Source organism: Prionailurus bengalensis, chromosome A3 (assembly GCF_016509475.1).
Source record: "Prionailurus bengalensis isolate Pbe53 chromosome A3, Fcat_Pben_1.1_paternal_pri, whole genome shotgun sequence".
In the NCBI taxonomy this organism is placed as follows: Eukaryota; Metazoa; Chordata; class Mammalia; order Carnivora; family Felidae; genus Prionailurus; species Prionailurus bengalensis.
In genome coordinates, this window is record NC_057354.1 from 135,703,455 (window position 1) to 135,721,952 (window position 18,498).

At 45.3% G+C, this 18,498-nt stretch overlaps 1 protein-coding gene across 1 annotated transcript in view; it reads right to left on the bottom strand.

Moving 5' to 3' along the window:
• Positions 1-655: 655 nt before the first annotated feature.
• The window catches only part of RNF144A (ring finger protein 144A), a 291,346-nt gene continuing 273,503 nt past the window's right edge, over positions 656-18,498 (bottom strand). Inside the window, exon 10 of the mRNA XM_043604614.1 lies at positions 656-771. Within this exon, the coding sequence (XP_043460549.1) occupies positions 751-771 (21 nt within the window). The 3' untranslated portion in view covers positions 656-750. The remainder of the gene's footprint in view (positions 772-18,498) is intronic.

Consider the following 18,498-nt stretch of genomic DNA (forward strand, 5'->3'; position numbering starts at 1 on the left):
GGGGGAGGGACAGAGAAAGAGGGAGAGAGAGAGAACCCCGAGGAGGCTCTGTGCTGTCAGCGCAAAGCCCGACACAGGGCTCGAACTCATGAGCCTCGACATCATCACGACCTGATCGGAAATCGAGAGTCAGATGCTTAACCAACTGAGCCACCCAGGCGCCCCTAAAGTTTGTAATTTTTAAAGAATTCAGGGGCACCTGGATGGCTCAGTCGGTTAGGCGACCGACTTCAGCTCAGGTCATGATCTCGCGATCCCTGAGTTCGAGCCCTGCGTCAGGCTCTGTGCTGACAGCTCAGAACCTGGAGCCTGCTTCGGATTCTGTGTCTCCTTCTCTCTCTGCCCCTCCCCCACTCGCGCTCTGTCTCTCTCTCTCTCTCTCTCCCTCTCTCAAAAATAAACAAACATTAAAAAAGTTAACAAAAAGAATAAATTGTGGTTCTTCGTTCCTCTCTAGAATGCCTTGAACACCTTACCTTCTCCCAACTTTGGCCCCTCGTGTTTGAAACATCAAAGAGTTACAATTGACAACCACTTAATCCAACGGACCCCCAGCTCCCTGCACAGCATAACATTTCTGGCGAGTGACCAGCAATTTCAATCAGAGAGGATCGTTTTCTTTAAATAAAGTGAAGCATACCTTGGGATCACAGGTTATCACTGCGATGAAAAGCGGGTCCTCCCCAAAAGTCAGCCTGATTCAAGAAATGTATATTTCTTGGTCGGTGTAAGTGCACAGGTTGAAGATTATCAAGGCGTTCTGTCAGGTGGCTGGAGAGAGAGAAAGAAAAAAAATCAGTTGTCCTATCTCAGTAATGTCTACAAATTTGAAAGTTTTCAAAATACCAATGTTATTGAGGTATCAATGCTGAAAATACGGATTTCAGGGCGAGCCTTTGGCAAGTAAACCTCGCTGAGCATCCCCCGAGAGGAGGATAGCATATACCTTCGTCTTTCCCCCATTGGAGACAGAGAAGGGGCAGGGAGAAAGAGTGTGTGCAGACACAGGGGAGGCTGCAGGACATTCCTCAAAGACGCCACATGGTGCGAGGGCCCCTCCCGGACATTTGCGGCCTCCGTATGTCACCGCCACGGGGGCCCTGTGGCTACAGTGAGGCCAGGTGTCAGGTGTGGCTGGATAATGGGTACTCCCTGTGCACAGACCTAGACAAAGCCCTGATTTCTGTCTGTGGAGCAGGGAGAGTTGAGGACGCGTGTGGTCTGCAGAGATAAAACCTCAAGCACCTTATGCCTGAGATCCAGCAAAACGAGACTAAATCTCAGGAAAGCAAGACCCCGTGTTCCCCTCCTGGTTCAAGACACTGCAGCAGAGAGAAGTGCTCCACCTGTGTCTCCTTACAAGTTCTTCAAGGTCCCTCCGTGCCCGTCTTCCCTGGGGCGTTGCACCTTGCCCTACCTGTGACTCTCACACCCAAACACGGAGCATTCTTTTTTTTAATTTTTTTTCATGTTTATTTATTTTTGAGACAGAGAGACAGAGCATGAGTGGGGGAGGGGCAGAGAGAGAGGGAGACACTGAACCCGAAGCAGGCTCCAGCCTCCGAGCCGTCAGCACAGAGCCCGACGCGGGGCTTGGACCCACAAACTGGGAGATCATGACCTGAGCTGAAGTCGGACGCTCAATCAACTGAGCCACCCGGGTGTTCCTCAAACATGGAGAATTCTGATCATGGGAGCCAGTGAGCATAGTAGCTCTGGAGTGTGGAAGGAGGAAGCCTATGGCCTGCTCAGGAAAGCAATGACCACCCTGACTTTGTCCACTGCAGATACAGAGACAGAGGTAGAGAGAGAGAGAGAGAGGGAGAGGGAGAGGGAGAGGGAGAGGGAGAGGCAGAGATAGAGACAGAAATAATAGAGATACAGTTACATAGAAAACGATTCATTATAGGAACCGGCTCACATGGTTACGGAGGTGGAGAAGTCCCATAGTCTGTCGTCTGAGCACCTGACGTCCAAGGACAGAGGAAGACAGATGTCCCAGCTCAAGCAGACAAAGTGAATCCCTCCTTCCTCCACCTTTTTGTTCTAGTCAGGCCTCCAGTGGATTGAATGATGCCTGCACACCTTGGTGAGGGTATTTTCCTATCTTCCTCACTCAGGCTGCTGGTTCAAGTGCCAACCTCTTCCAGAAACACCCTCACAGACACACCGAGAAGTAATGTTTTAGCAGCTACCTGGGCAACTCTTAGCCCCGTCATGTTGACACATAAAATTAACCATCATACACAAGTGGCTTGTTTCTCCCCTGTTAAACTCATGAACCAAGAATGGCGGCCTCAGAAAACTCCAGAAACTGGAGCTGTAAGCCAAGCTATGCTAATGTCCAGAAGAGGGACCCCCTCCCCCACACAGCACTTCCCTTTTCCCTCCCTGTAAATCAAGGCTCTTCTAGAAGATTTCCTGCACCTCATTCTGGTCCCCATGCAAGGACAAAATCTGTCTCCCTGAGGAAACTGATAGCAGAAAGAAGGCTGGTTAATGACCCTGATTTTATAATTCTGCTCACTGTCCTGCAGTTTCCTTATGATGATGATTTCTGAAACTTTTAACTCTAATACGGTACGAAGTCTACAAGAAGGTTCCATTTTTTTCTGGCATATCCCTCAAACCTATTAAAAATAAAATTCTGATTTTTTCCATTATTTCTGTTTACCGTTTCTTCACCTGAACTTTGGGGGTTTCTCCAGACTACAGAAAAGTTAAGGATTTAAACCACGCTCTAGACCCAGATACATGCTCAGAGCTGACCCAAGACCCAGTGGCTCACACCCCCTTTTCCTTCTCCTTCCTCTCCCCCTACAAACACAGACCCATGAAGGCACCGGCTGTTGAACCACGTCGGTCCTGAGCACATGTGTGAACGTGGCCAAGGTTACAAGGGGCTGAGCTTTCCGGGCCACTTAGGGCACCTCGGTGGCCTCACAACACCCTAGGCCACCAGAACGACCCAGCTGTCTGGCCCTGCCTGCATTCAAAGAAATCCGTGAGAGTTCAGGGCTCGGGACAACTGGAGGCCAGAGAGCTTTGTCTTCCAACAACTCCTGGACTGAACTTTCCTTCATTCCTGCCCTGACGTTTCCCAAACAGGGAGCAGCCTTCCGGGACGTCCTGATGGGACTCTTCAGAGCAGGGCGTCTGTGAAAGCCTCTCTCTCTCCCTTTCACTCTCCTACCCGACCCTTTTCTTTTCTTGACATGAATTCGATTCAACTGCCACTTAAAAATAGGCCTGCTTGTCACATTCTCTTTGCCAGTTGGAGTGAATGTCACTGGGTGTCACAGAATCTGTGGCTGCAGCTTGTGGATTGATTGCAGGAGAAACTTGGTCCAAAGAGTAGGCCCCTCTTCTGACCTCACCCAGATTTATACCCACAGAGAGAGCGTTGATTTTTCTTGCCATTGTCTTCTTTCCCATTAATTTCTTCCCATAACTATTTAAAACCACCATCTGTTCTCTCCTTGGAAATTTAAGTAACTTCAGCAGAATTTTTTTGATTTTTACCCCCAGTTGTAGATAAGCCATATGTGGGGAGATTGGGTCAAATGCCAGGTATTTAAAATGAGGTAGGAGACATTACGCAAATGATCTGACAATCTCTTTGGGGCCATTCATCTGGTGCTGCCTGTATTCATCCAGCAGCATTTATTGAGTGCTGGCTGTTTGCTAGGCAATGTTCTAAGCTCTGGGGCCATAGGGATGCATGGCAGCTCCAGAGTCCCTGACCTCTGGGAGCGGAGGGCCGTGTAGAATATGAATGACCGGTTAGTCACTGCAGTGGGCTGAGATCTCTGTTGTGTGTCTACAATATGTCTCCTGATGTTCAATCCACATTGATGACATTGTCCCCCAGTCTACCCGGAAAATCTCTACCTTGGAATTAGTTTGACGGCTTGGTCTGCGCTGGCTGACTAGGTTTAACTAACTCTTCCTTGGGGACTCCTTCATGTTCTTTTACTGAAATTTCTAAACAAGAAATGTCTACTCGTCCACCAGATTATGAACCTGTTGAAGGCAAACATTTCATCTTACTCGGGGTGAAAACACCAGCAGAGTGCTCGCCCAGAGTAATTTCTTAATAATATTTGTTAAATGACTGAAGGATCCCCTCCCTTTCAAAATGTACTGAGCATTGGGGTGCCTGGGTGGCACAGTCGGTTAAGCGTCCGACTTCAGCCAGGTCACGATCTCGCGGTCCGTGAGTTCGAGCCCCGCGTCGGGCTCTGGGCTGATGGCTCAGAGCCTGGAGCCTGTTTCCGATTCTGTGTCTCCCTCTCTTTCTGCCCCTCCCCCGTTCATGCTCTGTCTCTCTCTGTCCCAAAAATAAATAAAAACGTTGAAAAAAAAAATTTTTTTTTAAAACAAAATGTACTGAGCACCTGTGTTGTACCAGCCACCGTGTCAGGCAAGGGCATGTGTGCGTGTCCATGTGTGTGCCCACGCGTGTGTGCCCTTGTGTATGTGTCCACGTGTGTGTGTCCATGTGTGGGTGCTCGTGTGTCACCGCGTGTTCCTGCGTGTGTGCTCATGTGTGTGTGCCCAGGCATGTGTCCCATGAGTGTGCCTGTGTGTGTGCGCCCATGTGTGTGTCCCCGTGTCTGTGCCCATGTGTGTGTGCCCATGTGTGTCTCTTTACGTATGCCTCTGTTTACCCAGGTATGCTCGTGTGTGTGTGCCCATGTGTGTCCATGTGTGTGTGCCCATCTGTGGGTGCTCGTGTGTGTCCCCATGTATGTGTCTATGTGTGTGTCCCCGCATGTGCCTGTGTGTGTGCCCATGTGTGTGCGGCAGGGTAGAGGTGGTCACGGGGGCAGCCTTGTAAAGGGGAGCAAAACTCCGGATCTCATGGAACTCGCAACTTCGTAAAAGACACAAGTAATACCTATTACTCAAGCGTCTGTTTTTATCCCTTGCAGGAAATCTTAAGGGAGGGCTTGAGATAATTATAAATATAAAAAGAAATGTCTGTGTCTCATTTCAAGATTCATTTTTAGTATTCTGTTCTCAAATGCTTTATGTTGGATTGTTAATTTTGCCTCGGCCATGGAAATAATATCTGACACATGAACACGCCCTTCACTTGCTTCTCTTGTCCCATCTGTGGCTCTTGCTGTGAGGAGTTGGGGGGTTGCTTTTATTATTGTGCGTAGAATTTTCTCTGATGAAGTGCTCCTTGCATTTCTGGATTCCCCTCCTCTGAGGTGTACCTCACGCACACACGACAAGCATTTCCCGTCATCGGCGGTGCCCTGAAGTTCACAGCCTCTTCTCTAAGTGGGGAAGCTGGAACAGGGCACCTCCAAGGGCCGTTCCATGACAAGCGTTCAAAATATCCACGTGAAAATCAACTCGGCCAACACCTTCTGAGCACCTACTTGGTGCACACCACTGTGCCCATTCGGGGGACGGCTTCCACGATAGACAGAAGAGGACCCCAAACCAGGTGTGGGAAACCAATGTTCTGTGAAAGACAAGGAGCCTTCTCAGAGAAACGGTCTTTGCCTTGGATGAACAGAAAAGATAACCCCCTTTTTGGACCTAAGAATTGGAACAGCTTGCACAATCGCCTTGAAGAGTAAGTCAGGAACGGCACAAACAGAAAATCACATCACCCGGAACCTAATACCTCTTTTCTTGAATAGGATTTTGCACCTCCGTTTTAAGGAGGAAATCCCTGCCCCTGAGGGTTTTGGTGAGTTCCAAGGAAATTGAATACCCACTTGTCCCTTTCTTTGAGTCTTCCTATCCACCCAAGCTCTTCATCTTTTCTTCTTTCTGTTCCCCTTCTAGAATTTTCTCTTCTCACCCAGCAGCTCCTCTGCTGGTTGGAAGCCTGGATTAGAAGAAGATGCCATTCTCTGCCCTCACTGAGGATTCACAAGTGAAATGCCCAGAAGTGAGCGTTATCAGCAGTCTGGGTGCTGGTAAGCCCAAACAGCAGGCTAGGGCGACTTGTCTCCACGCCTACCCAAGCAGGAGCCCTTCGGCACACCATCCCCATCTGCAAGCCTTTGATAGCGCTGCTACTCGGCCAGTCCTTTGTTTGAAGAGGCTGAACAGCATCATGCCCCATGCAACGATCCAAACAACCAGCTTCTTTGCCATTCACGGCGCATCAGAGCCAATTAAGCCTCAGTCATGGTGGGTCTCAGTGACACAAGTGAGTTATAAAGCAACCGCGTCTCAAGGAGAATCTTCTGGGCCAATGGCATCCCTGAACACCTTCTTCTATAACAACAGCCCACAATACCCGAGCTAAAACATCCACAGTGTAAACACAGGCAACAGAAGTGCAAAGGAAAATGCATTTTTGGATGTGTTTCAAAAACATACGCTTCTTGGAAAGCGGACGTTATTATTTTCGTATTATAAGGAATATCGTAGCAGCAGAGTGGGCTGTATTATAAATATTGAGAACACCGGGCTTGATTCTGGGTGAGGAAGGCCCATGTTGAAGGTACCGACATTTGGGGAAGTGTGAGATGACAGAGAAGGCAGGAAATGCATGTAGCTAAGGACTCAGAGTGAAAGAGATCCCAGAATTGACGAGCCTCTTAATCACGGAACGTGGGAGCCTAAAGGCTAGGTAGAGAATAAGCTTCCCATTGGCCCAAGTCGCCCAGGGCAGGTCCCCAATGAAAGTTGGCGAATAACCGGCTGGTTGAGGGATTTGAAATCTAGATGTCCTTCACCGTTGAACGGGAAGAAGCAAAGAAAGAGAGTAACATAAGGCACTTTAACTACATTAATGCCTCCAAGGTTTCATCGAGACTGATCTCACAGGCAAGTAACTCAGAGGAAGAAAAAGAGGTTTCCTATTTCAATGTGTTCAGAGTCATAGATGATCTAGTGTAACACTGTTACCTACTTGGAAAACAATAAAGAATTCAATACCCGGCTGACCAGGTTGGCAACTTGACATCCAAAATGACTTCTCTGGCCCACCCTGAGGTAGTTTTTCTGAGGCCAATCCTGGGATGTCCTCAGAACTCCTTTTACCTTAGACCCCCCCCCATAAATATATGCTTATAGTTAACCTTCATTTCTTCTTTCTTCTTCATTCCTATTTAATCTCAGTAATATCAGCAAAACTGCTGATATTTAACTCCTTCCAGCAATTGATTCAAATACTCTGATTATACAATTGCCCGTTTTTTTAAGTCTTCATTATTTGACTTATTTTTGATTTATTTTTTAATGTTTATTTATTTTTGAGACAGAGAGAGACAGAGCATGAATGGGGGAGGGGCAGAGAGAGGGAGACACAGAATCCAAAGCAGGATCCAGGCTCTGAGCCGTCAGAGGGGCTCGAACTCATGGGCCGTGAGATCACGACCCGAGCCAAAATCGGATGCTCAACTGACTGAGCCACCCAGGCGCCCCAAGTCGTTATTTCAGAGCAGTTTTGGGTTCACAGTGAAATTGAGAGGAAGGTACAGAGCTTACTTATACACTTGCTGCCCCCACATAGGTACCGCCTCACCCATTAGCAACATCCCCGACTAGAGTGATACAGCTGTTAAAACTGATGAACCTACATTGACCCATCGTTATCACCCAAAGTCCAGAGTTTACATGAGGATTCACTTTTGCTGTTGCAGTTTTTATCAACTTTTTTTTTTCCTTCCTTTTAACCCCTTATTTGCCTCGATCTCCATTTCTGCAGACATCTCTAGACCACTGTTGCTTTGCTGGTGCCCAGCCTGTGGAGGCCTGGGCAGAAGACAGGGTTTCTCCCTCAGTGCACCTTGCAGACTGAGTGCAGGACAAGCCCAGGAGAGGACACGAGGTAGTTACCTTCCAGGGGAGCCCAGAATTGGAGATCAGTCATGCAATCAGACTGTGAACAGACATAGACACTGTGTATACTGTTGCTCACGGTGAACTGGACCTCAGAGTGCGATCACTTGGCACGGAAGTTAACTCGGATCTTGGAAGCATGCTCTGCTTAGAAAAGGAGCCACATTCACCTTTGCAACTGGAAGCTTCAGGGCTGTGGGAGTCCAGGTCCTGACCTCTGAGTCCTGCTCTGATGCTGGGGAAAGTCATCAGTGTCTAGTTACAGAGTAGCTGGGAAGGCACACTCCAATGGAGCATTTTTAAATTGTATTTAATTATAAGATACTCATTTACGTTTCAGGGGCGCCTGGGTAGCTCGGTGGGGTAAGTGTCTGACTTTGACTCAGGTCATGATCTCACAGTTCATGTGCTCAAGCCTTGTGTCGGGCTCTGTGCTGACAGCTCGGAGCCTGGAGCCTGCTTCGGATTCTGCGTCACCCTCTCTGCCTCCCCCCTGCCCACATCCTCTCTCAAAAGTAAAGAAATAAACATTAAAAAAATAATAATAAAATATGTTTCAAACCCAATTTATACATGTTTTTCTTAGTTCTACTTTAATTTTCTATAAAAACCTTACCCTCTGTTGTTGATCTCAGGATTCCAAAATTCATTTCAATAACTTGAGGCGCCCTGAGGACCCCGCCTCTCCTGGTGGTGTTTACAAGCTAGTGCTTTCTCCCGCAAGGGGTGAGGTTAGCGTGTGTGATGGCTGAGAAGTGGGGATTTAGAGACCGACTTGCTCCTCTGCATGCTGGTTGTCTGGTCTCAGACAAAGTTCCCTCTCTGAGGATAATGACAAAAATGGGGGCTGTTCTATTTTCGTGTCATTGTCTCTAGCATGTTTTGCTTCGGTTATGACATACACTTCCATACCTTTTCACAATCCTACACTACTTATGAACTCAAAGACTGTATCTTCCATTCCAAAAATGCGCATACCTTATGAACTGTTTGCCACATTGCCTCTCCGAGCTTTGCTCCTTGGGTTCAACCCACCAGTTATGTTGCTGCTAAATATTTGGGTGGTTTAATGTGCAATTTTCTCTGCCCACTGAGGAGTACAGGAAGTGACAGCAACCGTAAACTCCCTTTATGCGCTCGGATGTTGGCCATTGGTAAAGTTTGGGCTGGTGCGGTGTCATAAAGCAAACGGACTTGTCGCCATAAAACCACATGGATTTGTGAACGTTAGAAAATAAAATAAATAAAAAAACACGAGTACCTCCGGTGTATTTTTTAAATGTTCCGATATAGACATAAAAATGAAGGTTCTTAAAATTCTTTGGTTTGTCCATTTTGTCAGGGCCCACAAATAGGTATGCATTAATAGTTTCTTTGCTTTGGGGATTCAACTAAATTCCAAGCATTCTAAAAAAGACTTGCCAATTTCACACCAAAAATGTAATGCAATTCCTTGAATACCCTTGGAAGCTTCATTATAAAGTTATCCTCAGGCCTTATGGATGACTTTTAAATTTACTTTAAAAGATTCAGAGATTTATATGGAATGGTAAAGTGTGGTCACAAGGGCTTTTTAGTGGCCCCAGAGAGAAGTGTCCCTGAAGAGAGGTCCAAAGGTGGCATCTTTGGCAAAGACGAGTAGCAGGGAGGTCAGATGCCCTTGAGAGCAAGGGAGGGGGGGGGGGGTGACCTCCCACGAAAATCCCTGTGAAGTGCCTCTTTCTGTATCCTTCCCTGTGTTGATCAGAGAACTTTAACATCTCAGATGGAATTCTTATCTTGCAAAGATTGATGAGAACAAATCATCACATGGAGACTCCAACGATAAAGTCTGGACTAAAATAAGGAAAAGAACTCTAGCTTCCAAAGCAGACGTCCTTTAGCAATACTGTCTTCTTAGAAAGGAAACAAAGAACAAAATACCTAACGCGACAAGGCCAACTCTGCAGAAAAGGCTAAGCTCACGATGGCCCACTTTGGGCGTCGGGCACCCTGTCTCCCTTCGCCTGACTTCTGTCTTCTGTCGCCTGACTTAGGAGGGCTGAGAGCAGGGAAAGAGAAGAGCAAGTTTTCTGGATGCCGCTTAGGCACTGACATTTGCGATTCAGTATGGCTTCTTGGTCCCCGACCGGTCCTGGAAGGCCAGACCATCCCCGAGGCCAAGAACACCTTCTGCCCTCTGATTTTGGCACAGCGGTGGCCACTTCACTCAGATGTGTGCCTCCCGGCAGTATTCCCGCCTCAGGGCCCGCGGACTGGCACTCTGCAATATGCTTTACCTGGGGCTACACCTGAGACCATATGGACCTTCAGCTGCCGCACCATACAGGGCCCGCCTGCAGCACCGCCAGGACCAGATGGAACAGACGATACCTGTGTGAGGCCGTCTGACTCGACGCTGCTGGGGACGTGGTGTGCAGAAAATGGCAGATTATAAACATTTAAATAATAATACCACAACACATGCTGATTCTCTTCCACCAGGAAGGGAGAGGCAAAAAAAAAAAAAACCTTTCTGGGAAAGACAAACCTGAAGAATACTGTGGCGTAGGAAGGAACTTAATTTTGAGAACACAGCTGGAAGTCGAAATGATTCAAACCAAAGATGGGGCTAAAAACCAGTGGTAAGGGCGAGCGAGGGGCAGCGGAGGGTGGAGCCTGGGAGCCAGGAGTCACAGATCGATCAAGGGCAGGGAGCTGCTATGTGGCTTTAGCGACTCAGCACTCTCCCTGTGCCTCAGTCTCCCCAACTGATACCATGAAGCAAGTGGCCGGTGCTGTCCCACATGCCCCGAGACGAGGACTTTGTGCCAGGATGTGAATCAACACATGGAAAACCATCAAAAAGTCTGGCTAACAGACACCATTTCGGCGGAACTAAGCAGGATGCTTTGGAATGGGCTCGCTCTCCATTCCGCTGCAAAAGCATCTCGTGGCAGACAGTTAACAAATCACTCAGACCCTGGTAACAGTGTGCAAATATCCACTGGTACTGGGCAGTGGATATTTTCAGAAGCATTGGACCTGCTTACCTCTTTAAAGTCTCAGGACTTTCAAGTTCACTCTTGGCTTGTTTGAAACCAAGGAGAGTACGATAAAATACTATTTTAAGCTTACTTCCTTTTCACTTGCTTTCAAATATTAAAACAAGTGTTTTAAAAACACAAGATTGAGGCTCAAAGGGTCTAATTTGCTATACGTTCTAAGTTCCCCCAAAGTATATATGTTTAAAAAAAAAGATCAATTATTCAATTATTCCTGCATTTCACAAATATTCATGACCTGCTGGCAAGCTTCGCAGAAAAATTGCACGCAGGGTGTAATGCATCGACCATCCCAGCTTTGAGGGCTCCCTGGAAGTGTGACCCTTGAATGGAGACTCCACTGATGTGCTCAGTGTTGCTAGACAAGGAACTGAGCACACAGATGGAAGGGGAGAGGCAGTCCCAGCCGAGGGAAGGCGCAGTCATGTGATGATGCATACCACGAGCAGAAATGCACAGTGTTCTGCGGCTGAAATGCCACTGTGAGAGGGGACAATGAGAAGGTAGGCAGCCACCAGGTCACAAAAGACCCAGAGTCCCAGGGTGAGGAATTCAGACATCTCTTACAGGGGACGGGGAGTCTCCAAGAGGTTGTCAGGCTATAGGCAGATACACAGTCAGACCGCTGCATGAAGAATGGAGTGGGAAAGGAAAAGTCTGGCTGCATAAAGACCAAATCAAGCTAGGAGGCATTTACAGACGGCGTCCTGGGATGCAGAGATGACCAAGTCCTGAAGTAGGTAAGACGGGACACAAAGAAGATTCAAGAAACAGGATCAAATTCATACTTACCCGACAGTCTCCATTCCTTGATGATTTGGGCTTCTGTCCACTGCCCTCTCCCATAATACCTTTGGTTTAATTACTGGGGATTTAGAGACGATTTTGTTAAAGTCTTGTATGGTCAGTTCCTCGACCTCCTGCCCAGTGATTTCGTCATCCATGGACCCCAAGGTTATGCCATTAGCAACGGGCATGGCTCCTTCAAGCACTGGGTTCTCCCACCACCGGCTCTCATCTCTGCAGGCCACCCCCTCTCCTATTCTCAGCACTTAGTCTTTCTATCCCAATATCGCCACCGATCCATGGGTCCTACCACCCTCCCCTGTCCCTCACTCCCTTGCTGTCCTGTCTTCCTTCCCACCACCTGCAATTCCATGGTCAACCCTTACTGTGAATCCCTTGCATTCCTTCACCTTCAGCCTCTCACCCCCTTGTGTTTCATCATCCTCGGTTGGCAAAACCACAGCACAGGGAAACCTAACTCTCCACCTACTGTGCCCCTGCTCACGCATCAACCACCTCGGGAGAAAAGCATGCAGCCGCCCTGAGTGCTGTCAAGTTAAAGTTCAGGTCAAGAGCTTCGACTGTCGCATTACTACCGTCTGGCCACCGTAATACTGGTTCGTCTCCCTGCACCTTCCCTTCCAGATCACGATTCCGTGCCCCCTCCTTTCTCCTCATACCTCCAGCACCTTCCTCTCCATCCTCACTATCCACCGACTTTGCTTGGTATTTTACTGATGTAACTGCAGCTATCAGAAGAGTTTCCAAGCCTCCCAGTGCCAACTCCACCAGCCTATAGCTGTGCCTTTATTCTCTGCCTTCTCTCTCGGGACTGGGGAATCCTCAAGTCCTTAGTTCTGGCAACCCCCTGACTCGCATTCCGTTTCTCTCACCTTCTCCCCTCCCCAAGGGCAGTCACCAGACCAACGGACATCTTCCTCTTTCCCTCTTTATCCTTCCCGACCCCACTGAGCCAGTCCTATTGATACGATTATACTACTATTTTTCTCCCTTTTATACACAAAAACAAAAGCTTCTTGTGACCACACGTCTTCCCTTCTCTGCTCCCTTATATAGAAATGCTCACTGAAAACATTTTCTCTACTTTCTGCCATAACCTGCTGTGAGCTGTTCTTTGTGTCACATTGGCATCATTTGTGGGCCTCCCACTACTCTCTCCTTTGCCTTTGTCCTTTACCTGCCATATGTTTCCTGCTATTCCTCAAACCCAGGAGCTCTTTAAGTGTTCTAGATGTGGGTCCTTTGACAAATAACGTGGTGCAAGTATCTTCCCCCCAAGTATGAGTTGCCTTTTCCCTCTCCTCAAGATGTCCTCAACTTGTTTTTAATGGGTAGCTGAGACTGTAATAAAACACGAAATCTGTATTACCAGACGTGAAGCAGCACTGGAAGGCCAGAGAGTGAGGCTCAAACCTTTTGCTGCTAGAGTGCTGGAGTGCCATGAATGCTCTGGAGCTAAAGCCTTCATGACCACGCACAAATGGGGGACAAGTCTTCAAGCCCATGAGAGGTAGGGGATGGGAGGCGACATTCTTGTGTAAAACCAGAACTCCCCAAGTGCCACTGCTTCAGAGAAATGAACACTAACAAAACCTGTCCAACAGCCTAAGGAGAAAAAAGAGAAGATTCTTTTGCCCTCAATGGAAAAATTATGTATTCCATTAGAAACTCCCACTAGAAACCAGAGGCACCTGGATGGCTCAGTCGGTTAAGCATCCAACTACGGCTGAGGTCATGATCTCACAGTTCATGGGTTCGAGCCCCGGGTCGGGCTCTGTGCTGACAGCTCAGAGCCTAGAGCCTGCTTTGGATTCTGTGTTTCCCTCTCTCTCTGCCTCTCTCTCTCTCTGTCTCAAAAATAAATAAAAGTTTAAAAATTTTAAAAAAATAAGGCTGTAATCTTTTGAAGGCTGGGACTGACGACCTGTCTCCCCCACCGCCTGGCTGAGCTTCAGCTATGGCACAGCCCAGTAAGCTTTTATGATATTGAACTGAAAATAGAACATGGATATATTGCCGTTCCAAGACTGAAGCATGGAATATTCCCAAACTGGCATAAAACAAGAAATTAATAAGCCAAAGTAAACTTAGAACAATAAACAAAACACATTTGTTTAAATTTTTGAAGCTTCCCGTGTTCAAGATGGACACTCAAAAGCATGCTTGGGTGGGAGTAATATTTTCATACATGATCACAAATCACTTTGGAGGGGCACCTGGGTGGCTCAGTTGGCTAAGTGTCTGACTTCGGCTCAGGTCATGATCCCATGGTTTGTGGGTTTGAGCCCCACGTCGGGCTCTGTGCTGAGAGTTCGGAGCCTGGAGCCTGCTTCAGATTCTGTGTGTCCCTTTCTCTCTGTCTCTCCCCTACTCACGCTCTGTGTCTCTGTCTCTCTCTCAAAAATAAATAAACATTAAAAAAGAATTTTTTTTAACATAAAAAGAAATCACTTTGGAAAATTCTCTAGTTCTGAAATCGTAACCACGCAAGGGCTTCCAGGTGCAACAGACTTCAGTCATACTGACCTTGTGACAGCATATCATGCACCCCGCCAGGGGTGTGAACAGAAAGGTCCATCGGGTGGATCATCAGTGTAATGCAACACTGAATCTCCTAGAACTTCTGAAGAATTTGCATTCTGCATTATGAAACAAGGATGAAAAATATACAACAAAATAAAAACATGCTCAGAATTTTGTGAAATTTGCTTAAAGCTCTCCATACGCTGATACAGTCTGCTTGGCCTCTGGGGCCCCAAGTCCACGCTTCCTGGGTGAATCAATGCATCCACCCGGCAAGGAAGCAGCTGTCAGCCAAGGACTTTCTCTCCTCCGGGTTTGCAATCCTGAGGCTCTCTGTACAATGCCCAAACCTAATGTGCTTTGCCTGTATACATAGCAATAATGGATATCCTCTTTGCTTGTAAGTTCGCAAGAACAAACTTCCGGATTAACACAATGATGCAAATTCATTACGACTGACTGACGAGATTCTTCCAAATATTCAATGCGTTCAATCTTTACTCTGTGCAGTTTTCTTTCGAGGACGTGGATCTCTTTGATGAGGTGAATACTCCAAACCATGAAAGTCTCCTATACCTTATTTCAAAACACAAGGACTTGCCTAGGCTTTCTTTGATTCAGGTCGAACCAGTAACTAATTAGAAGCATAATTTAGGTTCATACAATATTGTGTTTAATCCCCAATAAAATACAATTTTCAGAGAAAACTACTTGGTTAGCAAGAGTGAGAGAACTGTTAATGAGCTCATGGTCATGTAACGTGCACTGAAAGCTACACGATATGTACATTTAATTTAATGTGTCTGAAGTAAGACTAAGTCTTCAGATGCTTTGCTGCAGAAATAGAGCTTCAGGTCATACGTTTATATTTCATTTGTCCACAAGCGTTTTAGTTTCTCATAAAACTAATGAATTTCTTCCAAAATCGTAAGTCACCTTACCACATGCAAATATGTTGCCACTTGAAGGAATTACTGCATATGGCTGATTTATACAGCCTCACAAATCATGAGTTTCCGGGCAAATAAATCATTTTGCAATTGGTTTCAACAAAGATAAAATAAAAGATTTTTTTAAAGGTGCTGACTAAGAACTCTGTGGCATTTGCTTGCACACTTCATACTTTAATTAAAATACATATCGATGTGTTTCATTTCCCTGAGAGCAGCACTATGGTAATAAGTTCTTAACAGCTCAGACCTATGCCTTTTCACGGTTCCTTTTGCAATTCTACCCTACCTTTTTTTTTTCTTTCTCTAATCAGTAATCAGTACTTTTTGAGGTTTATGTGTACAGTATGTAATTTGATTTTCTTCCCTGGCGGGTTGTTACATAGGCTGAATACAGAGATTAAAAGTACATATATTTAGAATCAAGAAAAGCATAATATTTGTTTTTTCTGCTCTTCAGTGATGCACCCTATACATTAGTCAAGGTAGCAGCATCGCAAAGCATTGTCGTTTCTCCAGCTCAAAGGAAATAACAGTGATTCTTTAACCAGTGTCTTGATGTCACGTAGGGAGCTGGGTGGGAAAAAAAAAAAAAAAGCATGTGGTCTTTTGCTGCAAATGGCTTTAATCTTAGTGTAAAAGGGTTGCTCTTCAGTCCCCAACCCTAAAGCCTCAGATAAAGTTGTGACAGATACTGTCAAATTTGTTCATGATGATAATGACATTTAATTCTTGCATCCTTAGTTAATGGGTTCTATAGAAGGGTTGTCTTTAAAAAAAAATTAATGCACCTGTAGCTTTAAAAGTAGAATCTAGAATCTGTCTTAATAGAAACCACCTGTTGGGTTGACCCCCAGCTTTGTTAGCTGGGCATTGTTTGTGTGCTCTCTGATTTAATTGCTGTGCAGTGCACCTGGGTTACTATGGCATTAGAACACATTGTGATTTGATTGGAGGTTAGAGACCGAGCAGGATTCATGGAATTATAGAATTTTATACTAATCAAACTGGCTTAAGCCCTACAGTTGTTTATCTTCAATTTCCTTGGTTTATAGATGAGGAAACTGAGGCCCAGGGAGGAAAGAAAATATATCAAGTTTACCCAGCTGATTGGTTAACAAAAAACAAGAACAGAATTCCCTTTATCACTAAAACTGGGTGATTTCACATGTGGCACAAATCCAAGTGATTTATAGATGCCTTTGGACACATTAGAGAGTTTTCTTCCCAGCACATTTCATTCCTGATTTTGAATTTGTATGGGGAACCAGATTTGTGGCCCTCTAATAAAGATACATTTTAAAAAGAAATTAAATGTTTCCAATAATAACAACAGAGGAATTGTCTATGTGTCTTTTTGGATCAAAACAGAATATAATATGATATGAACAATTTCTACCATTCAATAGGAAGAATTTCAGTGGCCTGATTTATTTTTTAGGAATTTATCTTTTTATCACTCTATTTTATTTTTATTCATCATGAGAAGTATTCTCTTTTAATCCCCTTTACCTATTTCACCTGTTCCCCCGCCCACCTCCCCTCTGGTAACCACTAGTTTCTTCTCTATAGTTGAGTCTGTTTCTTGGTTTGTCTCTTTTTTTCCCCCTTTGTTCCCTTGTTTTGTTTCTTCAATTCCACATATGAGATCATATGGTATTTGTCTTTCTCTAACTCATTTCACTTAGCATTATACTCTCTAGCTCCATCCATGTTCTTGCAAATGGCAACATTTCATTCTTTTTGATTGCCACGTCATACTTCATTGTATCTGTATACCACATCTTCTTTATCCATTCATCAACCGATGGCTACTTCTGTAGTTTGGCTATTGTAAATAATGCTACAATAAGCATAGGAGTGCATGTATCCCTTTAAGTTAGTGTTATTGTATCGTAGGCGTAAACACCCAGCAGTGCAATTCCTGGATTATAGGATAGCTCCATTTTTAATTTTTAAAGGAAAGTTCATACTATTTTCCACAGTGGCTGCACCGTTTTATAACCCCATCAACAGTGCAAGAGGGCTTCTTTTTCTCCAGTCCTCACCAACACTTGTTGTTTCTTCTGTTTTTGATTGTAGCCATTCTGATGGGTGTGTGGTGGTATCTTATAGCTTTGATTTGCATTCCCTTGATGACGAGTGATGTTGAACATCTTTTCGTCTGTCTTTTGGCCATTCATACGACTTCTTTGGAGAAATGTTTATTCATGTTTTCTGCTCATTTTTTAATAGATTATTTGTTTTTCGGGGTGTTGAGTTGTATCAGTTCTTTATACATTTTGGGTACTAACCCTCTATTGGATATATCATTTGCAAATAACTTCTCCCATTCAGTACTTTGTCAATGGCCTGATTTAGAAAGAGAAACAGTATCACCCTATGGCTGGGAAGATTATGACCTGTGACTGAACTGGATAGTACCAGTCACATTAGCACAGGACTTTTGGACCCACAAAATGAATTTACAGTCAACATTGCCTTTCACCCTTAGTGGGATCATGATGATGATGATGGTGATGATGATGATGATGAATTTGTTGAATGCCATTTATTGTTCTAAGTTCTTTTACTGGTATCTTGTTCAATTGACACTATTATTATTAGTTATTACCATTACTATTATTATTATTATTCCTACTTTATAGGTAAACTGCTATACATCAACTTATTTTCTTACTTTTTAGGTAAACCTCTATGATTTTTATGCAACTACATTCACATTTGGATCCGATTTACGTGCAAAAATACCGGTAAGTCTGTATCCATGTTAGCTATTATCAGAATATAACTGGAGGGAAATCCAGGCATTTCAAAGGAAGAGATCTTGCAAGGATCATCTATTCTAACTATTCTATTTGTTAACAAAGCTTCCCAGCTCAGTTGGACGGTGGCTTCATAAAAGGGCAAAGCATCTCTTCCATCAAAGGGGCTCAGGTAACTACTATCAGCTGGAAAGTAGGGGATGCCTAAAGCTAGTAGAGATGTCAGCTACATGGGGCATTCATTGACTGTGAAGAAGGGTGTGGACCCAGGATAGGCTTTATTTTTTTTTTAATTTTTTAATGTTTATTTATTTTTGAGAGAGAGAAAGAAAGAGAGAGCAGGGGAGGGGCAGAGAGACAGGGAGACACAGAATCCAAAGCAGGCTCCAGGCTCTGAGCTGTCAGCACAGAGCCTGACGCAGGGTTCAGACTCACAAACCGCAAGATCATGACCTGAGCCAAAGTTGGACACTTAACCAACTGAGCCACCCAGGGACCCCTGGGATAGGATTTATTGAAACTGGAGCACTAGCACACCTATAAGAAAACAGTGACCTTGGTCAATAGTTAATGACAATTCTTTGGGTTTAA